Source organism: Protomyctophum bolini, assembly GCF_963924005.1.
Source record: "Protomyctophum bolini genome assembly, chromosome: 9".
NCBI lineage: Eukaryota > Metazoa > Chordata > Actinopteri > Myctophiformes > Myctophidae > Protomyctophum > Protomyctophum bolini.
Genome location: NC_137870.1, coordinates 3,866,797 through 3,889,619, shown reverse-complemented (window position 1 = coordinate 3,889,619; position 22,823 = coordinate 3,866,797). Strand labels below are relative to the sequence as shown.

At 44.6% G+C, this 22,823-nt stretch overlaps 1 protein-coding gene across 1 annotated transcript in view; it reads left to right on the top strand.

The window, feature by feature from the left end:
- Positions 1–22,823, top strand: part of LOC308321268 (NLR family CARD domain-containing protein 3-like) — a gene marked incomplete at both ends in the record, with an annotated part of 29,287 nt that overhangs the window by 5,796 nt on the left and 668 nt on the right. Inside the window, 2 exons of the mRNA XM_080772107.1 lie at positions 648–825; positions 2,010–2,145. Of these exons, the coding sequence (XP_080628233.1) occupies positions 648–825; positions 2,010–2,145 (314 nt within the window). The remainder of the gene's footprint in view (positions 1–647; positions 826–2,009; positions 2,146–22,823) is intronic.

Sequence of the window (22,823 nt, the reverse complement as noted above, 5' to 3'; positions counted from 1 at the left end):
GTAGCTAGTGGTAGCTGTGTGGATGAGGGTGAGACAGGTGGTAGCTGGTGTGGAGGAGGGTGAGACAGGTGGTAGCTGGTGTGGATGAGGGTGAGACATGTGGTAGCTGGGGTGGAGGAGGGTGAGACAGGTGGTAGCTGGTGTGGATGAGGGTGAGACAGGTGGTAGGGGGGGTGGAGGAGGGTGAGACAGGGTGTAGCTGGGTGGAGGAGGGTGAGACAGGTATAAATATGTTTAATATTTAATGTTTTCTACTGTGTTGTTTTCTCATCAGATTCCCATCGCCTCACTCTGGACCCAAACACAGCAAGCAGAACACTCTGTCTGTCTGACGACAACAGGAAGGTCACAAGGTCAAAGGGGGGGGAGGAGCTTCAGCCATACGCTGACCACCCTGATAGATTTAGTGATGATGTTAATCAGATTCTGTGTTCAGAGGGTCTTTCTGGAGGCTGTTACCTGTGGGAGGTAGAGAGGAGGGGAAGGGTTCTGATAGGAGGGGCTTACAGAGCAATCAGCAGGAGAGGAGAGGGTAGGAGGCTTGGACTCAATGATCATTCCTGGAGTCTGTTCTGTAGTGGAGGCGGTTACTATGTCTATCACAATAGTAGGATGACTGTCCTCCCTGTTGTTATCTCTGTCTCCAGCAGAGCAGTGGATGAGAGCGGTGAGTCTGTCTACAGAGTAGCAGTGTATCTAGACTGCCCTGCAGGGACTCTGTCCTTCTATGAAGTGTCCTCTGACTCACTGAGACACATTTACACCTTCCAGACCACATTCACTGAAGCTCTCTACCCTGGGTTTAGGGTTCATGACTCCTCCTCAGTGTGTCTTTGTTAGGACAGACAACGTCTCTGATCAGAGAGAGAGAGAGAGAGAGAGAGAGAGAGAGAGAGAGAGAGAGAGAGAGAGAGAGAGAGAGAGAGAGAGAGAGAGAGGGGAGCCAGCAGAAGCAGAAGAAGCAGCAGAAGCTCCTGCTCCAGCAAATGATTGAATTACTTTAACTACTTTTAGATTTAATTTAGTGGCAAGTTTTATGTTAAATTAAAGATAAAGATCTTGGGAACAAGTTGGTCTAATTTCCAGAGAGAGAGAGAGAGAGAGAGAGAGAGAGATAGAGAGAGATAGAGAGAGAGAGAGAGAGAGAGAGAGAGAGAGAGAGACATTGTTTAGAGGGGGGAGAGAGAGAGAGAGAGAGAGAGAGAGAGAGAGAGAGAGACCTTGTCCTTCTATTGAACGTTGAGGTCCGACCAATCAAACATGGTTTTTGATCATATGCAAATTAGCCTGCAGCGCTGGTTTGCAGTGTTGCCAGGTCTGCTTATTGTAAGCGACTTTGGCTGTGTTTTCCTGTAGTCTCTTGTAAATATCCATTATACTCCATAGTTGCGGGTAGTTTAAAGGTAGAGTAAGTGATTTCACAGCAGGAAAACCCTTTTGGTGTTTTAAGCATTAATTATGTTATACTTTAGCTATTGAAAAAATAGCTATTTTTTGAAAAATCATGAAAGTGGAGTAAATCTTTGAATATATATTCTTTCAGAGCGAACGTTTTTAACTCAAAACCTAAACGCTTTGCCGACGCTGCAAGTTGCAGCCGCGCGCAAGCTTCACCGAGACCGAAACAAAACACACACAGCATTTATTTTATCCGCTATAGTTTTGCTTTGGTAGTAGTTTAATTGGAGTTGATTTAGAGTTTAATTGGAGTTGATTTAGTGTTTAATTGGAGCTTAATTGGAGTTGATGGATTGGTTCAGGAAGTGAGAATATGGTCCAGACAGACCTTTTGTACAACATGACGAGCAGACTAGAGATCCACTCTACAGTGGAGTCACCACCACGCAGACAGCCACGCAGACAGCCACGCCTCCCCAGGTGTATTGACCCTCTCATCACCACCACGCAGACAGCCACGCCTCCCCAGGTGTATTGACCCTCTCATAACGACCACGCAGACAGGCACGCCTCCCCAGGTGTATATTTACCCTCTCATAACGACCACGCAGACAGCCACGCCTCCCCAGGCCACCCAACATGCTCTCTTCTTCATCCACGGGTTTCCGACCAGTCGGCACGGCGATATCCACGGCAAGCGACGGGGCAGGAGAGACTTTTTCAGACGCTTTTCCAACTCTAATGAACGTTAGACTGGTTGTAAACACACGTCTCTGCTTCTGGTGACTGATATTGTCCTTCTAATGAACGTTAGACTGGTTGAAAACACACGTCTCTGCTTCTGGTGACTGATATTGTCCTTCTAATGAACGTTAGACTGGTTGGAAACACGTCTCTGCTTCTGGGGACTGATATTGTCCTTCTAATGAACGTTAGACTGGTTGTAAACACACGTCTCTGCTTCTGGTGACTGATATTGTCCTTCTAATGAACGTTAGACTGGTTGGAAACACGTCTCTGCTTCTGGGGACTGATATTGTCCTTCTAATGAACGTTAGACTGGTTGGAAACACACGTCTCTGCTTCATGGTGACTGATATTGTCCTTCTAATGAACGTTAGACTGGTTGGAAACACACGTCTCTGCTTCTGGTGACTGATATTGTCCTTCTAGTGAACGTTAGACTGGTTGAAAACACACGTCTCTGCTTCTGGTGACTGATATTGTCCTTCTAATGAACGTTAGACTGGTTGAAAACACACGTCTCTGCTTCATGGTGACTGATATTGTCCTTCTAATGAACGTTAGACTGGTTGAAAACACACGTCTCTGCTTCTGGTGACTGATATTGTCCTTCTAATGAACGTTAGACTGGTTGGAAACACGTCTCTGCTTCTGGTGACTGATATTGTCCTTCTAATGAACGTTAGACTGGTTGGAAACACACGTCTCTGCTTCTGGTGACTGATATTGTCCTTCTAATGAACGTTAGACTGGTTGGAAACACGTCTCTGCTTCTGGGGACTGATATTGTCCTTCTAATGAACGTTAGACTGGTTGGAAACACACGTCTCTGCTTCTGGTGACTGATATTGTCCTTCTAATGAACGTTAGACTGGTTGGAAACACACGTCTCTGCTTCTGGTGACTGATATTGTCCTTCTAATGAACGTTAGACTGGTTGGAAACACACGTCTCTGCTTCTGGTGACTGATATTGTCCTTCTAATGAACGTTAGACTGGTTGGAAACACACGTCTCTGCTTCTGGTGACTGATATTGTCCTTCTAATGAACGTTAGACTGGTTGGAAACACACGTCTCTGCTTCTGGTGACTGATATTGTCCTTCTAATGCGTGAGGAGGCCATGTTTTTTATTACTTTTTCCATGTATTTTATTTCATAAAAAAAAAAAATTGGATCAGTTGTACTCTGTAATGTTCTTATTACAATATTGACGTATACAATTGTAAATGTCTAGCATTCATAAAGTACATTAGCGTTCATAAAGTACATTGTAAATGTCTATAGCGTTCATAAGCAGCTACACATGTTATTATATTCCTAATGCTCTGGAAGCATTTCTGAAACTATAACATCAAATAAATGGTTATTGATGATAGAAGTGTCCGGATTGATTTAAATAAATGGTTATTGATGATAGAAGTGTCCGGATTTGTCAAGGTGCACTGAGGTGGTGCCGGGGACCCCCAGGGGTCCTCCAGGGGGGTCCCCGGATTGAAATTATTGAAAAATAGCAGACCTACAAGCTCATAGTGCTCACAGCTTTTTCAGAAAACTGGTCAGGATGTAGAAGACATTTTTTAGAATCTGACCTCAGGTCAGAATGGAAAACTGTCAGGAATGTAGAAGATTTTATTTTAATCTTATCTCAGGTCAGAATGGAAAACTGTCAGGATGTAGAAGATTTTTTTTTTAATCTGACCTCAGGTCAGAATGGGTTAAGCTAAGCTGGACCCATGAGAAAAACACATTGAAAATGTTTAACTGCCATTAATTTATTAACACATTTCTGGCTTAAGAAAGTCCCATCATATCAAATCCAACCGTGAGCTGTTTCTGAAGGATTTCTGTTTCTGAAGGAATTCTCCGTCATTAACGCTTTTTTAATGATATAAAACAGGATCGCTGTAACCAATTTTTTATAACACGCACGCACGCACGCACGCACACACGCACGCACGCACGCACACACACGCATGAAAAGGCCTACTGCAGTGATACTCAACCTCAGGCCCGCGGGCCACATCAGGCCCGCGGGACCATTATGACTGGCCCACCAATGAAAATCTAAAAAAAAGAAGAAAAAAAAATCTGGAAAATGAAATAAAAATAAATAAATCTGAATGAAGTTATCTTTAATTACATTATTATAAGTAATACTATTAGAGTTGTACTATTACTCGAACGAAAATAAAAGCTTGGGGGGGGGGGGGGGGGGAGATGCAATGCAAATTGATTGATTGATTGAAATCTTTATTAACAGTTTGCAGAATTACAGTACATTTCAAGCACAAACTCAATACAAAGACTGTTAACTGTGAGTGGACGACCCAATTAAGCCTTACACTTGTTTACAACAGGGTCCACATTGTTCAATTCATCAAAACATTTAGAGACAAACAAATAGACACTTCTATGTAGTTAAAGAACAGAACAGGAATTCATCATATAGGAAGCGAAAAGGGAAAAAAAGTATATATACAGTGAGGGGAACAGGGGGATAAAAGAAAAGAAAACAAAAGACAGAGTGTAGGGCGCCTGCACACAACACCATGCGTTGATGCCATGTGTGTATATGTGCAGGCACCCAACACCACGTCCATACAAAAACATAGTACAATCCATAGTACAAAGACAGAGTGTAGGGCGCCTGCACACAACACCATGCGTTGATGCCATGTGTGCATATGTGCAGGCACCCAACATCACGTCCATACAAAAACATAGTACAATCCAGATACAAATTCAGCTTTTACAGAGGCCAGTTTCGAATTGCAGCCATCCGTAGGTGCCCTTTGAGAGCAGTTTTGAAGGAGCCAAGGGATTCACATGTCTTAATGACTGTTGGTAGGGCGTTCCACATTTTGGTCGCATAGGAGCGAAAAGAATTTAGTCCCTTGTTTGTGCCGAATCTGGGTTGTACATGGTTTGTTGCACTCCCTCTGGTGTTGTGGGTGTGGACTTCGTTTACATTAAGGAAGTATTTAGACAGGTACATGGGTATCTTGGTGGTGTATCTAATCTTGTGGACCAGACCCATTGCAAGATGCTGTACTCTGTCGTCGACCCTAAGCCATCCCAGCCTGTCAAAGTGGGCAGGGGTGAGGTGGGTTCGGGGGGTGAGGCCAAGTAGGAGCCTGACCAGTTTGTTTTGGGAGGTCTGGAGCCTTGTTTTAAGGGCCTTTGAGGTGCTGTGGTACCAGGAGGTGGATGCATAGTCAAAGAAACCTTGTACAAGGGCTCCTGTTAAGGTCTTCAAGGTGTTTTTGTCGACCAGTGAGGAGATCCTGTAGAGGAATCTTGTTCTTTGATTGACTTTTTTGATTACGTTGGTGGCCATCTTATCACCGGAAAGATTGGCCTCCAGGATGGAACCTAGGTAGGTAATTTGATCCTTCCGTGTGATAATATCATCACCAACTCTAACCAAGAAGCCATCTGCCTTTTTGAGATTACTATTTGATCCGAAGAGAATGGATTCAGTTTTTCCCAGGTGTAAGGATAGTTTGTTATCAGCGAGCCAGGTGCAGATTCTACCGAGTTCAGAGCTGAGGGTCTTTTCAACCTGCAGTTTGTTCCTGTCCGAGACCAGCAGTGCTGAGTCGTCTGCGAACAGGAACAAGTTGCAGTCACAAGCTGAAGTCATGTCGTTTACATATATTAGGAACAGTAAAGGCCCTAGTATGCTTCCTTGTGGGACGCCACAGCTCACTGGGAGGGGGGGGGACAGTGTTCCGTTCACTTCCACCATCTGTTCTCTCCCCTCCAGGTAGGATTGCATCCAGCTCACTGATGTGCTATCAAAACCAATAGCTTTAAGCTTGTTAACCAGTATGGAGTGGTTCACGGTGTCAAAAGCCTTTTGGAGGTCCAGCATGACCATGCCGCAGTATTTTCCAGCATCCACCTCGTGTTTGATGTGGTCGCTCAAATAGAGAAGGCATGTGTCAGTGGAGTGGGATGTTCTGAAACCAGATTGGAACTCGTACAACAATTTATTAGTGGCAAGATACTTTTCAACCTGTTCATAGACTATTTTTTCCATCACTTTCGAGATGGAGCTTAGAATAGAAATAGGGCGGTAGTTGCCGGGTTCTAATTTGCTCCCTTTTTTGTACAGGGGGGTTACTTTGGCCAGTTTAAAATCTCTGGGGACCTGTCCTTGTTTGATGGAGAGGTTAACTATGTGGGTGATGACTGGAGCTATGGAAATGGCTGAGTCTCTGAGAAATTTGGAGGGAATATTGTCATGGCCAGTGGCCTTGTGGGGTTGGAGGGCACTCAGTTTCTTAAGTACCTCCTCAGTTGTTACCATTGTCATTTTAAAATCATCTTTACAAACACCTAGGTTTTTGTAGAAGCCTTTGATGTGCTCTACACCAAAACGCCCAGAGTGGGAGGGCAGTTTGTTAACCAGCATTGTTGCAATGTTTGTAAAGAAGATGTTCAAGTGATTGGCTACATCAACCTTGTCAGTGATGAGGGTGTTATTTGATTTGATGTTTATGTTAGTAAACCTGGTTTTAAGTTTCTGACCACAGCCTAGTTGGTTGTTTAGTAGCTTCCAGAGCTCCCGAGGATTGTTTTTGATTTCCTCGGCTTTATCATTGATAAAGTTACTTTTGGCTGATTTGGTCATGGCAATTACACCGTTTCTTAGCTTGTTACATTGGGTTTTAAGGATGCACAGTTTGGTTTGGAGATCACTGTCGAAGCGCTTAGCTAGCTTGGACTTGCATTTAAGAAGTTCAGAGCATTTGTTGTCTCTGGCTTTCATTGCAGTCAGTATGTCCGAATTCATCCATGGCTCCGAGCGGGTTTTGACCCTGATGGTTCTCAGAGGAGCCATGTTGTTTAGTACTGTTGTAAATTTGGTTTTAAAGCCAAGCCATGCTTCTTCGACTAGTGAGCTCCTGAGCACATCGGACCAATCCAGTCTCTCCAGTTCTAGGTTAAAGGCCTCACTAGAGTAGGTTTTGAGGTCCCTAGATATGACTGTTTTGTGACAGTCAAATTTTAGTTTCTGTATTTTGCGGGTACAGAAAATCATAAAATGATCACTGAGCCCACATACAATAACCCCTTTCTTGGAGATTCTGGATTTGTCCGAGGTCAGAATGAGATCAATGACAGTTTGAGTAGAATCACACACTCTTGTGGGTTGGGTAATTAGCTGGCTGAAACCATGCAGATCACAGAGCCGACTAAACGATTTAAACACAGGCACTTCCTTACGATGCATGTCCGTATTCCAGTCGCCAATCAGGATTTTCTCTACAGATTCCTCCCCAGCTAAGCACCCCTCAAGAATATCATAGAACCCGTGCTGATCAGGCGGTCTATAGACGGTGCCAACTAGTACTGATTTAGCATTTTTGAAAATTAATTCAACCCACACAGTTTCAATTTCATCATGCTGTAATTCAGTACGAGTAACATATTCAGTGTCTTTGTGAATATACATGCACACGCCACCACCATGCCTGTTTCTGTCGTTCCTAATGACAGTATAGTTTTCTATTTCTATCTCTGGGTCCTTAGTGGACTCGTCAAGCTTAGTTTCAGAAAAACACAGGATGTTTGCCTTACCGTTTTGAAATAGATGTCTGATCTCTGCCAGTTTGCGACTGAGGCTATTCACATTCAAATGAAACAGATGAAGGCCGTTGGTTTCGACGATTGTGTTAATTTCGTCGGTGTTGAAATAGTCTGAGGTGTGAATGTGGATGGGCGGTGGAATTTCCGTGGCTGAGGTGTGAGTGGGGAGGGGCGGTGGAATGTCAATGCCATTGTCCTCAGTAGTCCTGGATTGACTGTGCATGTCAGGACATGTCCTGCACATGTCAATGCCATTGTCCTCAGTAGTCCTGGATTGACTGTGCATGTCAGGACATGTCCTGCACATGTCAATGCCATTGTCCTCAGTAGTCCTGGATTGACTGTGCATGTCAGGACATGTCCTGCACATGTCAATGCCATTGTCCTCAGTAGTCCTGGATTGACTGGGGGTGTGGGGGAGGGGGGGGTGTTCCTCGGTTTCGATCACAGCCGGGTTGGTTTCAGCAAACATAACGCCCGCGGTGAAATAAGGGGGTCCGCTGGCGTTGGTTGTATGCTGTGGGGGAGAGGCTGGAGAGCGTTCCCAGGCTGATCTTGGAGTTGCGTCCGTGGTCAAGTCCATGGAGGCGGCGCTCTGGAAGCCGTGGCGCGTTGCGATGGAAACGGCTGTGGCTTGCGGAAGTACCTCTTGCTGTAGGAGCAGTCTCGCTTGTGAGACCGCTTGTGAGACCGCTTGTGATCGTGTAACCGGTCCAGGATTGAAATGAATGTCTCCCGATAGCAACAGGCATAAAATAATCACAGTTCTGCGATCCATTTTGCCAGTCGGGGGCTTGTACTTGCGATTCGGGTTCGCTGTTAACAGGCCATGAATCGCCGCCGACCCAAAAGAAATGTGTTTGCATTCCAAACCATTTAGGAGGAAATAGTCGCTGTGAAACTCAAACTCCTCTGCTTCGTTTCCGTATCGTTCCATCTCTTCTTGGTGTAAACTCCATGTTGAATTAAAGCATGCGTCCGTAATCCATAGGATGAAGAATAGGTAAAAGGCGGAACAAGTTGAAAACATAGCTACCGGTTCTTGGTTGGAGAGAGCTCCTGGGAATGCGACTGCTCAGGTCGAATGCGCCTCACCAGTGAAATGAAAGACATATACTGTGTATCCCTATTCCCTGACATAATTTTATAGCTAAACGGACAGAATTCTATTTTATTTGAATGATGAAACCCAGCTGCCATTAATAGTTGGAAATGGAAATGGAAATTGCGGAAATTGTAATTGCGGAAATTGCGGAAATGGTGGAAATGGAAATTGCGGAAATTGCGGAAATGCGGAAATGGAAATTGCGGATATTGCGGAAATTGCGGAAATGGTAATTGCGGAAATTGCGGAAATGGTGGAAATGGAAATTGAGGAAATTGCGGAAATTGCGGAAATTGCTCTTCACTTTATAGCTATCTATTTTCAGGTAGATTGTTTTATTTTACTCAGTCAGCCATATCACTACTCATTTTTTTTCATGAAAAAGGTCATAGCTGGGTAATCTATTTTCAGGCAAATTGTGTTTATTGTATTTTATTTTACTCAGCCATAACAATTTATTTTCTGTTAACCAACTTGCTGGCTGGCAGGCAGGCAGACAGACAGCTACTCATAGACAGGCAGACAGACAGACTGCAGCTACTCATGGAGAATTGGACAGGCAGGCAGTCAGACAGCTACTCATAGACAGGCAGACAGACACAGACAGCTACTCCTGGAGAATTGGACAGGCAGGCAGACAGCTACTCATGGACAGGCAGATAGACAGCTACTCATGGAGAATTGGACAGGCAGGCAGACAGCTACTCATGGACAATTGGACAGGCAGGAAGGCAGACAGCTACTCATAGACAGACAGACAGCTACTCATAGACAATTGGGCAGGCAGGCAGACAGCTACTCATAGACAGACAAACAGCTACTCATGGACAATTGGACAGGCAGGAAGGCAGACAGCTACTCATAGACAGGCAGACAGACAGCTACTCATGGACAATTAGGCAGGCAGGCAGACAGCTACTCATAGACAGGCAGACAGACAGCTACTCATGGACAATTAGGCAGGCAGGCAGACAGCTACTCAGACAGGCAGACAGACAGCTACTCATGGACAATTGGACAGGCAGGCAGGCAGACAGACAGCTACTCATAGACAGGCAGGCAGACAGCTACTCATAGACAGGCAGACAGTAAGACAGCTACTCATTGACAGACAGACAAATAACTACTCAAGGACAAGACAGGCAGGCAGGCAGGCAGGCAGGCAGGCAAAGAGCTACTCATGTTATGTTATTATGTTATTATAACAGCTACTCATGTTATGTGCAATAATTTGTGCAGTTATGGAAACAGCTCTTTGTGTTTATGCAAGAAAATGTAACACATTTATTTATTTACATATTGTGTGCATGCACATTGTACTTTGATACATTTTGCGAAAATAAAGCAATTGAAAGAGAGAAGTTATCAAGTATCATTAATGTCGTAATTTTATCTACTGGCCCCTGGCCCCTTGCCATTTTTGTAATGTGGCCCACAGGTAAATCTATTTGAGTATCCCTGTTCTATCTGAAGCCCAAATGGAAACACGACATAGGCTTTTTAAATCCTTTTTAGCAGACCTTGCATTGAACTGTACTTTCCCGTGCTTTTTTTCTGCAAACTGACTGTTAATAAAATATACAATCAATTTAAAAAAAAGAAAATGAATTGTACTATGCACTGAACATATATGGCCACTAGATGGGAGAATAGGACCAGCACATGAACCATCGGATCCAGCGTGCACGGCGCAACCGACAACTGGATACCCGGAAATAGTTCAAATTCAGGCCAAAGAGTAGATGGACCGTAAAACAAACTGTGTAAAGGTTTAAGTCGCATTCACCAGGGAAATCCACGAACCCCAACTATGTAGTAAAACTAGTAAACTAGGCTGCAGTAGGCTACAGACCATAGTCTGCCCTGACCTCCCAGCACGCTCGCAGGCAGACTGTCGTGGTCTCAGCAAAAAGAGCACTTCAAATTAATAGGCTACACCTTGGTAAAAAAAACAACTACTAGGCTACTGCATTCGATTAAAGGCTTGATTACGAGTAGGGCCTATAGGCTACACACATCACGTTTTGTAGAAACACAAGAAATTGCACGCATAATAGTGGCAGTTGTAGCCTGGATATTCACTGCGCTGCTGCAACAATGACAAAGCGCATTAATCATACCGACGGAAAACTGCGCCTGATTAATTATCCCTGAATAAATAAGTCGTTACAGGCAGAGACAGGAGCTGTCAGACTCAGCCGGGTAAGTCCCAAGGACCCCCCCCCCCCCACCCCTCTCTGTCTTTCCCCTTTTCTGCCTCTCTTCTCCTCTTTTCGTTTCTCGCTCTATCTCATCTGTTTGACGATATGTGAAAAATGGAAGGTCCTTCTTCATAGCACTATCTAGCACATCTCTCCACACAGTACACAGTCCACTGCCTTTCATGACCACACAGTGCGCGGACCTGATGAGCTGGTTGTTTGTTTTTCCGGGTACGTGTCGGTTGGATCCCTGAGGCCTGAGGCCTGAGGCCCACAGTTCAGATGTTTTGACGAGGGTTTGTTAAGTTTCAGTTGAAAGCACATGGACATGGGCCATGCCGGGGTGACATTTATCACAATGTCCGTCTCCTAGTCATGCATGATGCACGTACGTATACCATAGAGTTAAAAATCACACCTGGGTGAAGTGAGGTGGGGGCTATTAATCTAACTCTAATATATTAAAGTCTAACTCGTGTTGCTATGATTAGGTGAATCATAACAAACATTAAATTATCTTTATTGTTAATGGGATTTAATGTTTATTGTGTTATAGGGACGAAACAATTAACTTCTGTCCATTGTCATAATGGCGTTTTTAAAACAAACATTGAACTAAAAACAAACATTAAACCTTTGTAAATAAAGGTGCTGGACAGGTGTGAGAGGCCATGCAGAACCATGACTGGCCATAATACTGTAGCAGGCTAGCTGTGTGTGTGTGTGTGTGTGTGTGTGGGATATAACTGTCAACTTATTGTCCTTGTATTTGGAAGTATGGGCCATGTCCATAAACTTGTGCTCAGGGGTTTGCAATTGGGTAGATTGCTAAAAACAAAAAAGCTGGCTAAATACTGTTCTGTCTCAGCTACTATGGGCAGTCTGTCTGTCTGGAGAAGGCGTTGTTTCATTTATCCCTAGGTGGCTTAAAAAACCCAAAACAAACATCCTGTCTAGTATAGTATCAAGTATATAGTATGTCAACAACAACAGTGTGTGTGTGTGTGTGTGTGTGTGTGTGTGTGTGTGTGTGTGTGTGTGTGTGTGTGTGTGTGTGTGTGTGTGTGTGTGTGTGTGTGTGTGTGTGTGTGTGTGTGTGTGTGTGTGTGTGCGTGTGCGTGTGCGTGTGCGTGCGCGTGCGACCGTGCGTGCGTCTTGCTTCCCATGGCTTCTGTTCTGTCTATATCCACTCAATGCAGCTTCAGGTTCTGAGGCAGCAGAAACAAAGCAACAGTGATGGAATAACGGTTTGTTCTCTCTGACGTGATGTGTGTTAAACGCTGAGGGCAACGGGGTGAGTGTTGGAGGACGTGGGTTGTAGACATGTGTCAGAGCGTGGGAAACGTGATAAAGATCAGATCAGCGTCAGGAGAGGTTAAGATGGAAACACTGCTCTCAGCAAAGCTCGATGTCCCCCCTCTCTCTCTCTCTCTGTCTCTCTCTCACACACCACACACACACTATTTATTCACTCTCAGGTCCCACATAAACACATACAAATGCAGGTGCGTGCGTGCGGTCGTTCGTGCATGTGTGTATGTGTTGTTTACTGTACATGCGTGACTTGTAAATCAACTGTAGGACATCGGGTAGTGAGCAACAGGTGATAGAGATAAGGTCTATAGCTGTCTTTATCTGTAACAGAGCAGATGTTTATGTAAACAGGAGCTTATATTTCTGTTAGGAATCTTTGCTCCCATCCCTTATTTATTATAAAGCAGCCAATGACCTTGGAAATACTTCAACACCATCTACTTCACAGCCTATATATATACGAAACAACCAGTTGATGATTTGTAAATTTAACAAAGCAACACATGGCTTCTCAAGTTTTATATGTAATATGATATGATATGATATAGTACTTTATTGTCAGTTCACACTGAAATTTGTCTTGCGACACAGCAGCCAAGTATGCAGAACATATACAAAACACAAAGAACAAGACAATTTACATACATAAAGACATGAGCAATATCCACCGCTTAGATTATCCTGTGGCTACTACATCTCCTGATTAAGCCTCAAGGTCGACTGGTGGACAAAGGACCTCTTTAGTCTGACCTTATTGTATGCTGGTACACCATATCTCCTTCCTGAAGGCAGCAACCTATATTCTCCATACAACACATGCTTAGTATTAGAGGTGATATTCCTTGCTAACCTTAGGATGCTGTTATCATATGTGGATGTATAAAGTTTCTGAAGTTGTTGTTAATATGCCTTGCAATGAGACATTGTTTCTCATTTTGAAAATAATGTAATTTATGTAGTTTTCCAAATTGGAATCTGTGACTGGAACTAGACTCAATCTTTGGACTACTTTTGGAGAGCCATTTATTTGTTCAGGAGTCAGTTTGACTCTCTGTCATGTTTGGTCAGGAGTCAGTTTGACTCTGTCATGTTTGGTCAGGAGTCAGTTTGACTCTCTGTCATGTTTGGTCAGGAGTCAGTTTGACTCTGTCATGTTTGGTCAGGAGTCAGTTTGACTCTGTCATGTTTGGTCAGGAGTCAGTTTGACTCTCTGTCATGTTTGGTCAGGAGTCAGTTTGACTCTGTCATGTTTGGTCAAGAGTCAGTTTGACTCTCTGTCATGTTTGGTCAGGAGTCAGTTTGACTCTCTGTCATGTTTGGTCAGGAGTCAGTTTGACTCTGTCATGTTTGGTCAGGAGTCAGTTTGACTCTGTCATGTTTGGTCAGGAGTCAGTTTGACTCTGTCATGTTTGGTCAGGAGTCAGTTTGACTCTCTGTCATGTTTGGTCAGGAGTCAGTTTGACTCTGTCATGTTTGGTCAGGAGTCAGTTTGACTCTGTCATGTTTGGTCAGGAGTCAGTTTGACTCTCTGTCATGTTTGTTCAGGAGTCAGTTTGACTCTCTGTCATGTTTGGTCAGGAGTCAGTTTGACTCTCTGTCATGTTTGGTCAGGAGTCAGTTTGACTCTCTGTCATGTTTGGTCAGGAGTCAGTTTGACTATCTGTCATGTTTGGTCAGGAGTCAGTTTGACTCTGTCATGTTTGTTCAGGAGTCAGTTTGACTCTCTGTCATGTTTGGTCAGGAGTCAGTTTGACTCTCTGTCATGTTTGTTCAGGAGTCAGTTTGACTCTCTGTCATGTTTGGTCAGGAGTCAGTTTGAGACTCTGTCATGCAGGCAGATCTGATTAATAGCCCATCAAATATATATGTCTAAGTGTCTTACTTTACTTTTGAGGGTGCTGTACATTTACTGTACTTTTACTTCTACTCCACTACAGCTCAGAGCTAATTACTGTACTACTTTTTACACCACTGCAATTCATTGGAAACTTTAGTTAGTATAGTTACTTTGTAGATTTGGAGTATTTGCGAATGCAGTGAGCACTTACTATGAGACCTAGCAGATCATGTCTGTCTGTGTGTCTGTCCCGCTGTTGTGCCCATATATGGAGCTGAGTTATTTGTTTGTGATTGATGCAACACACTCCATATTTGGACGTATAGCTGTGTTCACTTCCCGCGTTTGCGCGTCTTACTTGTATTACAAAACATATACATTAACCACTTCAGCCCCATATAGCCCCATATATATTTAGGCCATTTGAAAATAGTCGATCTGCATGTAGATCTGCTATTTTCAAAAATACATTTCAAAATTAACCACAAATCTACAGTATATGCTTCTGTGCCAGACATGGAAGAGGCCAAATCATGGCGTGTATTTGATATGAAGTTAAATGTTGGTAACTTGGTAATGGTATAGCAGCAATAAGTATATCTATCATCGGGTCTCCCAGCCAAATATAGTGGCTGTTGGCGGTTGGGAATATAGGATGTTTATGACTGTTATCTGTAGTCAAGTTTACTTTATAAATGACTGGTCCCATCCTCCACTGAGCCTGCGTTAGTGTAAATGACTGTCTAGTGTCTCTATATACCCCAGTCTTAACCGGCTACGTAGGTCCCTAACCTCAGTCTTAACCGGCCACGTAGGTCGCTAACCCTAACCCCAGTCTTAGTTTATTTTTGGCTTTCACCTTTATTTTATATATTTTATGGAGGGACAGACAGTAGGCTGACAGGAAATGGGGGGAGAGATGGTGGCGTGACATGCAGTAAAGGCCGTCGGGATCGGGGAGTCGAACCCACGGCACACTGCCAGACTGGATTACCAGCCAAGGGGCCTGGACCGCTGAGCCATGGCCCATGAGGCCCCTAACCTCAGTCTTAACCGGCCACGTAGGTCGGACTAACGGGTCGGGAGGTCAGACTTATTCCTCCTCTGTATGTTCTCAAGCCCAGACAACTGTTCCACAATCTTCAAATACTACGGAGAGTCTGTAACTGCACCTCGCAATGGTTGCACCATGCAGGAACCTGTCGTCCGTTTTTTAATTTATGTTCATATATATTAAGATATCTTAAAAGTACATTCTTTTTTTTTCATTTTTCTTTTCAATCTCTGCTAAAGACAGATGCAGGCTTCTAAATGATGAATCAGAGTAGTACTTTTTTATGTGACCGCAAAGCCAGAAATGGACGTGTCGGGGAAGAGGTGCGACTCTGCTTTGTTTTCGACTCTGTTTTCAGCACGGCCGATAATGCAGACTGTCGCGTTTTGAAAATGGCGCGGGCCTATTCACTCTTTCGTCAGATCAAACGTACTGTATATGCTTTGACCTGCTTGACTAAAGTTTTGTATGACATGATTTTGCCATGTAAAATAATATGAATTGGCCTACACTATACACTACAACCCCTAAAATACAGTACAGTATGTTAGATGTTGGCTATAATAGCGCCAACAACATGCTTACCTGTGACCACTAGGTGTCACTAGATATCTCTGATCGATATCTCTGCCCAAGTAATCCTTGTATTCCTCTGACTCATCCTTTAAACATATACAGAAACATGTTAATCCACCCCCCCCCCCCCCCACACACACACACACACACACAGCTGCTTAGTATTCCCTTCTCTAATTCATGATTGCGTATGTTTAAAATGTGTTTTTACGCTTTATTTCTTTTCTTTTTTATCGAGGGCTGAGTGAGAGTGACGAGTCTGGGTTGGTCTCATGCAGGCATGCGGACGCCTTCAGTGGCAGCCATCTTTGGATGTGGATGTGGTGGTTGGTGGTGGTGGTATCGAACCTGGCGTGTGGTGTGATATTTTCATTTCATTTTTTCTTGTCTCTGGTGCATTCCGTCTCCCCATCTCTCTCTCTCTCTCTCTCTCCGTTTCCTTCCGACTTCCTTCTTTTTAAATCCGTAGAGTCACCGTCGTCTCCCCATCGTTCCCATGCATGCGGATCCTCTCATTTGCAAATGTAAACAAACGTATAACGAGCGGAAAAAATCTAGAGAGAGAGAGAGAGACTATGGAACAGAGGGAGGTACCCCACCCACCACCACCTCCACCCCACCACCCCAAGCACCCCGTCACACCCTCCCTCACCCACGCCCCCCCCCCCCCCTCGGCCCCCTCACCCTGCGTCCTCTCATTACCGTCCCCAGCTCATTTGAATAAATTAACACCCCTTGATGTCTTGTATAGCCACATGTATACATGCATGTACGTGTACGTATGCACATGCGAGAGAGCGCCCGCGCAACACACACACACACACACACACACACACACACACACACACACACACACACTATAGTGCACAAGGACAACCAGAAATATCGGACCTGCGCTTAATGCTAACGTATAAAAACATGCATGCATGCAATCGCATGAACACACACACACACACACACACACACACACACACACACACACACACACACACACACACACACAGTCACACACACGCACGCACGCACACAGGGGCACGTCGTTCATCCTCTGATGTGCTTATAACATCGCACATCTGCCACAACACGACAACACAACACACACATGCATGCATGCTCGGTTAAAGGCAAACAAACAGGCCATCGAACGAACGGCGCCTTTTGCTCATAATGCACTGCAGCAGCGTGGCCATTCATATTAGCTTAATGCAGATGAGGCGCCGCCACACACACACACACACACACACACACACACACGCAGAGGCAGCGAGGCAGGCTGGATGCTGTACGCATTCAGCGCGTCACTGAGAGGGAGTTCGGGGAGGGTTCCTTGGGGTGCGTGCGACGGTGCGAGGGCCTCCACAGCACAGTGTCTGTGTCCTAATGCCGCCGCCGCCGCCATGAAATTGTGCCTTTTGCAAAAACATCCAGTATACAAACGGCTTATACTGTATACCACAGAAATTGTAACCATGTCGTCGTCTATAATACTCTTAACCCATTCTGACCTGAGATCAGATTCATACGAGGTTTCCACTGGAAACACACTGGTCTGATTAACCCATTCTGACCTGAGATCAGATTCTAAAAAAATGTCAGTCGTTCTTTCGATTTTTCAAAAAATAGCAGATCTACAAGCTTGTAGATCTGCTATTTTTCAATAGCTAAAGCATAACATGATGCTAACACCCAAAATGGGTTCCCGTTCAGAATGGGATAAACCCCCAACAACTCCACCACACCGCCGCCCCTGTCTGTGCAGCAGCCCCACCGTAACCCCTCCTCATTTAAAATGACTGTATGTATGTATGTATAACCTTGGAAGTATATAAGCAATATTGCGATGCCCCTCTGCATCATCAGGTGTGACCTTGTCGAAGGTTCCATTGCCACTCACTGGTGGGGTGGGGGGGGTTGTGCCTTAACCCATTCTGACCTGAGATCAGATTCATACAAGGTTTCCACTGGGGACACACACTGGTCTGATTAACCCATTCTGACCTGAGATCAGATTCTAAAAATGTCAGTCGTTCTTCGAATTTTTCAAAAATAGCAGACCTACAAGCTCGTATCGCGCCACTCGGTGGCGCGATATGAGCTTGTAGATCTGCTATTTTTCAATAGGTAAAGCATAACATGATGCTAAACACCAAAACGGGTGCCCGGTCAGAATGGGTTAATACCAGATACATTAGTGCTAATATGATCCTATTGCATGTAAACAGGGCCCGAGGGCTGCTGTGATCGTCTGAGCATTAGTATTTTACATCTACATTAGCATCTCTCTCTCTCTCTCTCTCTCTGTCTCTCTCTCTCTCTCTCTGCATAGTACACCGCCTCTGTTTCTTTCTGCTCCCTGCAACTGTCACTCTCTCCTTCCTTCTCTCTCTCTCTCTCTCTCTCTCTCTCCTCCTTTTCCGTTCAACAAACTCTTCTTCTCCCTCTAAGGCAAAGACTTGAGAGAGAGAGAGAGAGACTGTGTGTGTGTGTGTGTGTGTGTGTGTGTGTGTGTGTGTGTGTGTGTGAGATGAGTCACATGTGTTGTGTTGTACAGTGGTGTCTATCCTATATGCAGTCGTGCAGCTCTCCATGGATGACAGTACAGTCCCTATCTATCCTATACTGTATATACAGTAAGCTGGTCTGCATGGAGCCTTTTCTCCAGCCTGTCACAGCGCATGATGATCACTGGCTGACAGTATATATACTGTACACAACCTGCTTGGCACTGTCGTGACCAATCAAATCATCCCCCCCCCTTTTAACTGGCCTGCCTTGTTGCCTTTTGATGTCCTATAATAACAGACACACACACACACACACACACACACACACACACACACACACGCATAGGCTTCTGTTATTGGATGCTCGGTGTCCGTCGTGTCCGTCCCCAAAAAACACGTCCCGTTGCGTTCTTGGTAAAGCTCAGCCGTGTAATACGGTGTACTACACACCTGTGCTTATGACCACGCGGCACGCCCCCCTGCTGTGGCCAAGGCGGAAGTGCCTCTCGCTTATATATATATATACGACAACTATACGGACAGTTTTCTATAAAAGTATATAAAGTATAGTGTTTGACCGCGGACGGAGGGGGCCATCTCAACTTGAGCCACATTGAGGCACCACCGAGCGAGATAAAGGCGAGCGAGCGTTCCCTGCCAAACGTTGCAAAGTTCGATTGAGCCTGACTTGGCGCCGTTCCAGTTGCAGCCAGGCACAGAAAAGTAAATCATGTCACTGGCGAGAGCATTTGCCCCCCCCCCCGACTGCCACTCAAAGTATGGCCGTATACTGGCCAACCACAGCGCGTCCTTGCACAAGTGCGCTGGCCAATCGCGGCGCATCCTTGCGCAGGCCGTGCAGGGTTTTCAAATGAGGAATGACAGATAATATCACGCCCGCCATACTTACCTATATATCGTCACCCGACAGGTGAGACAACCCCCTCTGCGTACACCTGATTCCACTTCCCACCAGTGTTGTTTTCGTCGACTAAAACTAAGACGAAAAATGTTCGTCGACTACCTTTTCCACTGAAGAAAACTAAATGGAAACTAACTTAAAACTATGCTATGGTGACTAAAACTAAGACTAAATATACTGACAATTTCGTCAACAAATAAAAACTAGACTAAAATGTTAGGAAGGGACTATAGTGGACAAGAGATCCAGTATAAGTCATTTTACACTTGGTTGCATGCTGAAAATAGCAGATCTACAAGCTCACAAACGCGTTGCACTGCGAAGTGTAAAATAAGTCATTATGACGGCAACAAGGCCCGCAAAAATACATTCTAGTCGACTAAATCACCTGTAGATTTAGTCGACTAAAACTAGACTAACACTAATACATTCCAGGTGACTAAAATGTGACTAAGACTGAAAGTGAAAACTATTCAGGAGACTATGACTAAAACTAAAATAGAAATTTGCTGACAAAAACAACACTGCTTCCCACTCGTGACTCGCCCTCAGTATCTTGCCAACCTCATGCTATACACTTATATAGGGCTGTATTTTGAGTGTCTTAACTTCTTAAGTACCAGGTCTTATTCCCTAACTTGAGTAAACTAAAGACCTGGAGGTGTGATCAATGCCATTTGGCTATTCTGAGTGGCCAAAGAGCATTGATCACGCCTCCAGGTCTTTAGTTTACTCAAGTTAGGGAATAAGACCTGGTACTTAAGACACGCAAAATACAGCCCGTAGTCCGCTATAATCAGTTCAGTTTGCTGTCCATTGTGTTCAACAACTATTCCGTGAGATTGCTTTGCAATTCTTTGTCATCTTGTTGTAGCCCAAAAGCGTGTTACCCTCGCCTCGCCACGAATCTAATGAATGTGTTGGTTTCCGTGTGTGTGTGTGACGCTCTGTGCTTTCTGAGTCATATCTCTGTACCTCGTCTGACAGTGTGTATAGACAGTTTTTAGTTTTTTTTTGTTGGCGGGGCTTTTATTTAGACAAGATGGTGCAGAGGAGACACAGCTATAGGAAATCAAGCGTGGGCAGAGAGGGAGAAAGACATGCAAGAATGCATGCAGGGTCTCCAGCATTGGACCGGGTATATACGGTGTGGTTGTGGTTGACGCAATATAACGTTGTGCGTGTGTGTGTGTGTGTGTGTGTGTGTGTGTGTCTCTCACAGTGTAAGATTTAATGTACCAGGTGTGCACCTCTGCAGGTTAACCCTTTCAAACCCACACGTTTCTTTGTTATCAGCGCATGTGTCAAATGCCCTGAAATGTATATGTGTTGTGTATACTGTATACCAACACTGTACACATGCAGGGTTCCTATGGTGTTTCATCGCGTGTTTCATTTGCGCGTGTGTGTGTGTGTGGGGCACTGTATATTTGCTCTCAACCGTTTGTCAAGTGTGTGGGAGTGTTGAGGCGGGTGAGCTGTGATTGTGTCTGTGCTCGAGTTTGTGCGTGCGTGCGTGCGTGCGTGCGTGCGACCGTGCGTGCATGCGTGCGTGTGTGCGTGCGTGCGTCTCCACCTGTTACATAACCATGAGTGGAGGCAGAATGTGCTGCCTTGCTCGCCGCACCACCAACACAGGGGCTCGTCAGTGGGAGTCGATGGACCACAGCTTGCATGCTTTATAGTTGCTTCAGAAGACTTATGGGGGTCTTTCTTATAACACTCCTCCCTGATGAACTCCCGTATCACACACCACAGCAATGAGTGGAACTATAAGGAGATGTTGTGGACCTCGGAGTCAAGCCTCATGAGATGACAGGAGGAGGAGAGGAAGCTGTTGCTTCGTTTTGGCCATCAGAAATGCTGAAATGTCGAGACAAAGAGGCTGAAACAAGTCATTTGGGGAAGGGGCAGGCCCCGTGACAATCATAGGAACTCTTCGTCTCTGTTGCCATGTGCATGCATGCATATACAAAAGAGAGCACAGTTGTCCATCCTCATATAGTTGATGGAATTCTATTGGATTTTTTTTTACACACACCAGCTGACAGAGCCAGCAGAGCACACCAGGAAACAGGAAGGAAAAGCCAGACAGAAGAGAATGAGTTACACTTTGAACCCACACACACACACACACACACACACACACAGCCGTATACAAACCTCAGAGACCGCGTTGTGCTACATTGTAGCCTACTATATACACATTAAGAATCCTCACTGTTAGTTTAACACTTGTAGTTGAGGCTTTTTTTCCTTTTGTATACTATATTTATTCATAGTTTTGAGGAAACATGCTGCTTTTTTTTGTCCCAAAATGACTTAGAAAGATAAGATTCGAGTGCTGCTTGTGACACCCCTTACACAATGCTGTAGTCAAATTCAATTTCAATTCAAATGAGCTTTATTGGCACAAATAAAACATGCATTGCATTGTAGTGTACATAGTACCCACCCCGACTGGCAAGGCATGTTTTATTTGTGCCAATAAAGCTCCTTTGAATTGAAATTGAATTGTGTATCATCAATCCACCGTTTTCTGCTTTTAAAGAGGAGCACAAAGAATGGTACTTGCTATACACTATACAGTAAATTGGTCCAGGACAAGAAATATTACAGAATTATGGTATATACCCCACAGGCCTACACACATATAAAGTCGTCAACTCAATTCCATTTCAGCTATAGCTTATAGTGAAGAGAGAATAGTCTAATATTATCGTGTTTAGGGTTTAAATTATATACCACTGTTAAGGCTATAGCATTTATACAGTATATAACTAATATGTCTGCCACCCAAATGTGATCGCCTGCAGCAATGCAAATAAATGCACCTATAAATGGATCCTGCTTTTATAGTTTATATATTTTGGTCATCGTGATGAATGCAATTTGTCCCACTAATTCATACAAGACGATGACGAGAGAGAGTTCTATCCCCTCTCAACACAATCTCTCTTTTCTGTCTGCGTATCTAACGCTGCTCATGGCAATGCGACCCCTAATTATGCAGTGCGTCTTTGAACCTCCCCTCCCCTGCTCTCTCTCTCTGTGTGTGTGTGTGTGTGTTGTGTGTGTGTGTGTGTGTGTGTGTGTGCGCGCGCGCGCGGGCGCGTGCGTGGGGGCTCTACAAATGGGGTTCAAAGTCTTTGGGGACGCGCTGCAGCTCTGTGAGTGCATACTTTAAAAAAAAAACACCCTAAAAAGGCATAAAGGACACGAAACACAATTGAGAACATTATAATTAAGTAACACTGATGTTTGTCAATCCGCGTCATTATAAAAATGATGACCCCAAGAGATGAACTGTAGAAAGAAAGCAAAAAGAAATAGGTGCATATAATCCAAAGAAGACTCTCTCTCTCTCTCTCTCTCTCTCTCTCTCTCTCTCTCTCTCTCTCTCTCTCTCTCTCTCTCTCTCTCGTGCGCTCTAGAATGAATTCCTTTGTGCGCCGAATAGAATGAGGAGACATGGATGAATCAGGATGACGGTCCACAGGTGCGCATTATACGGCTCTGCTCGCGTGCATTCCACACTTTGTCGACGACCGAAGAACGGACAGGCAAAGCG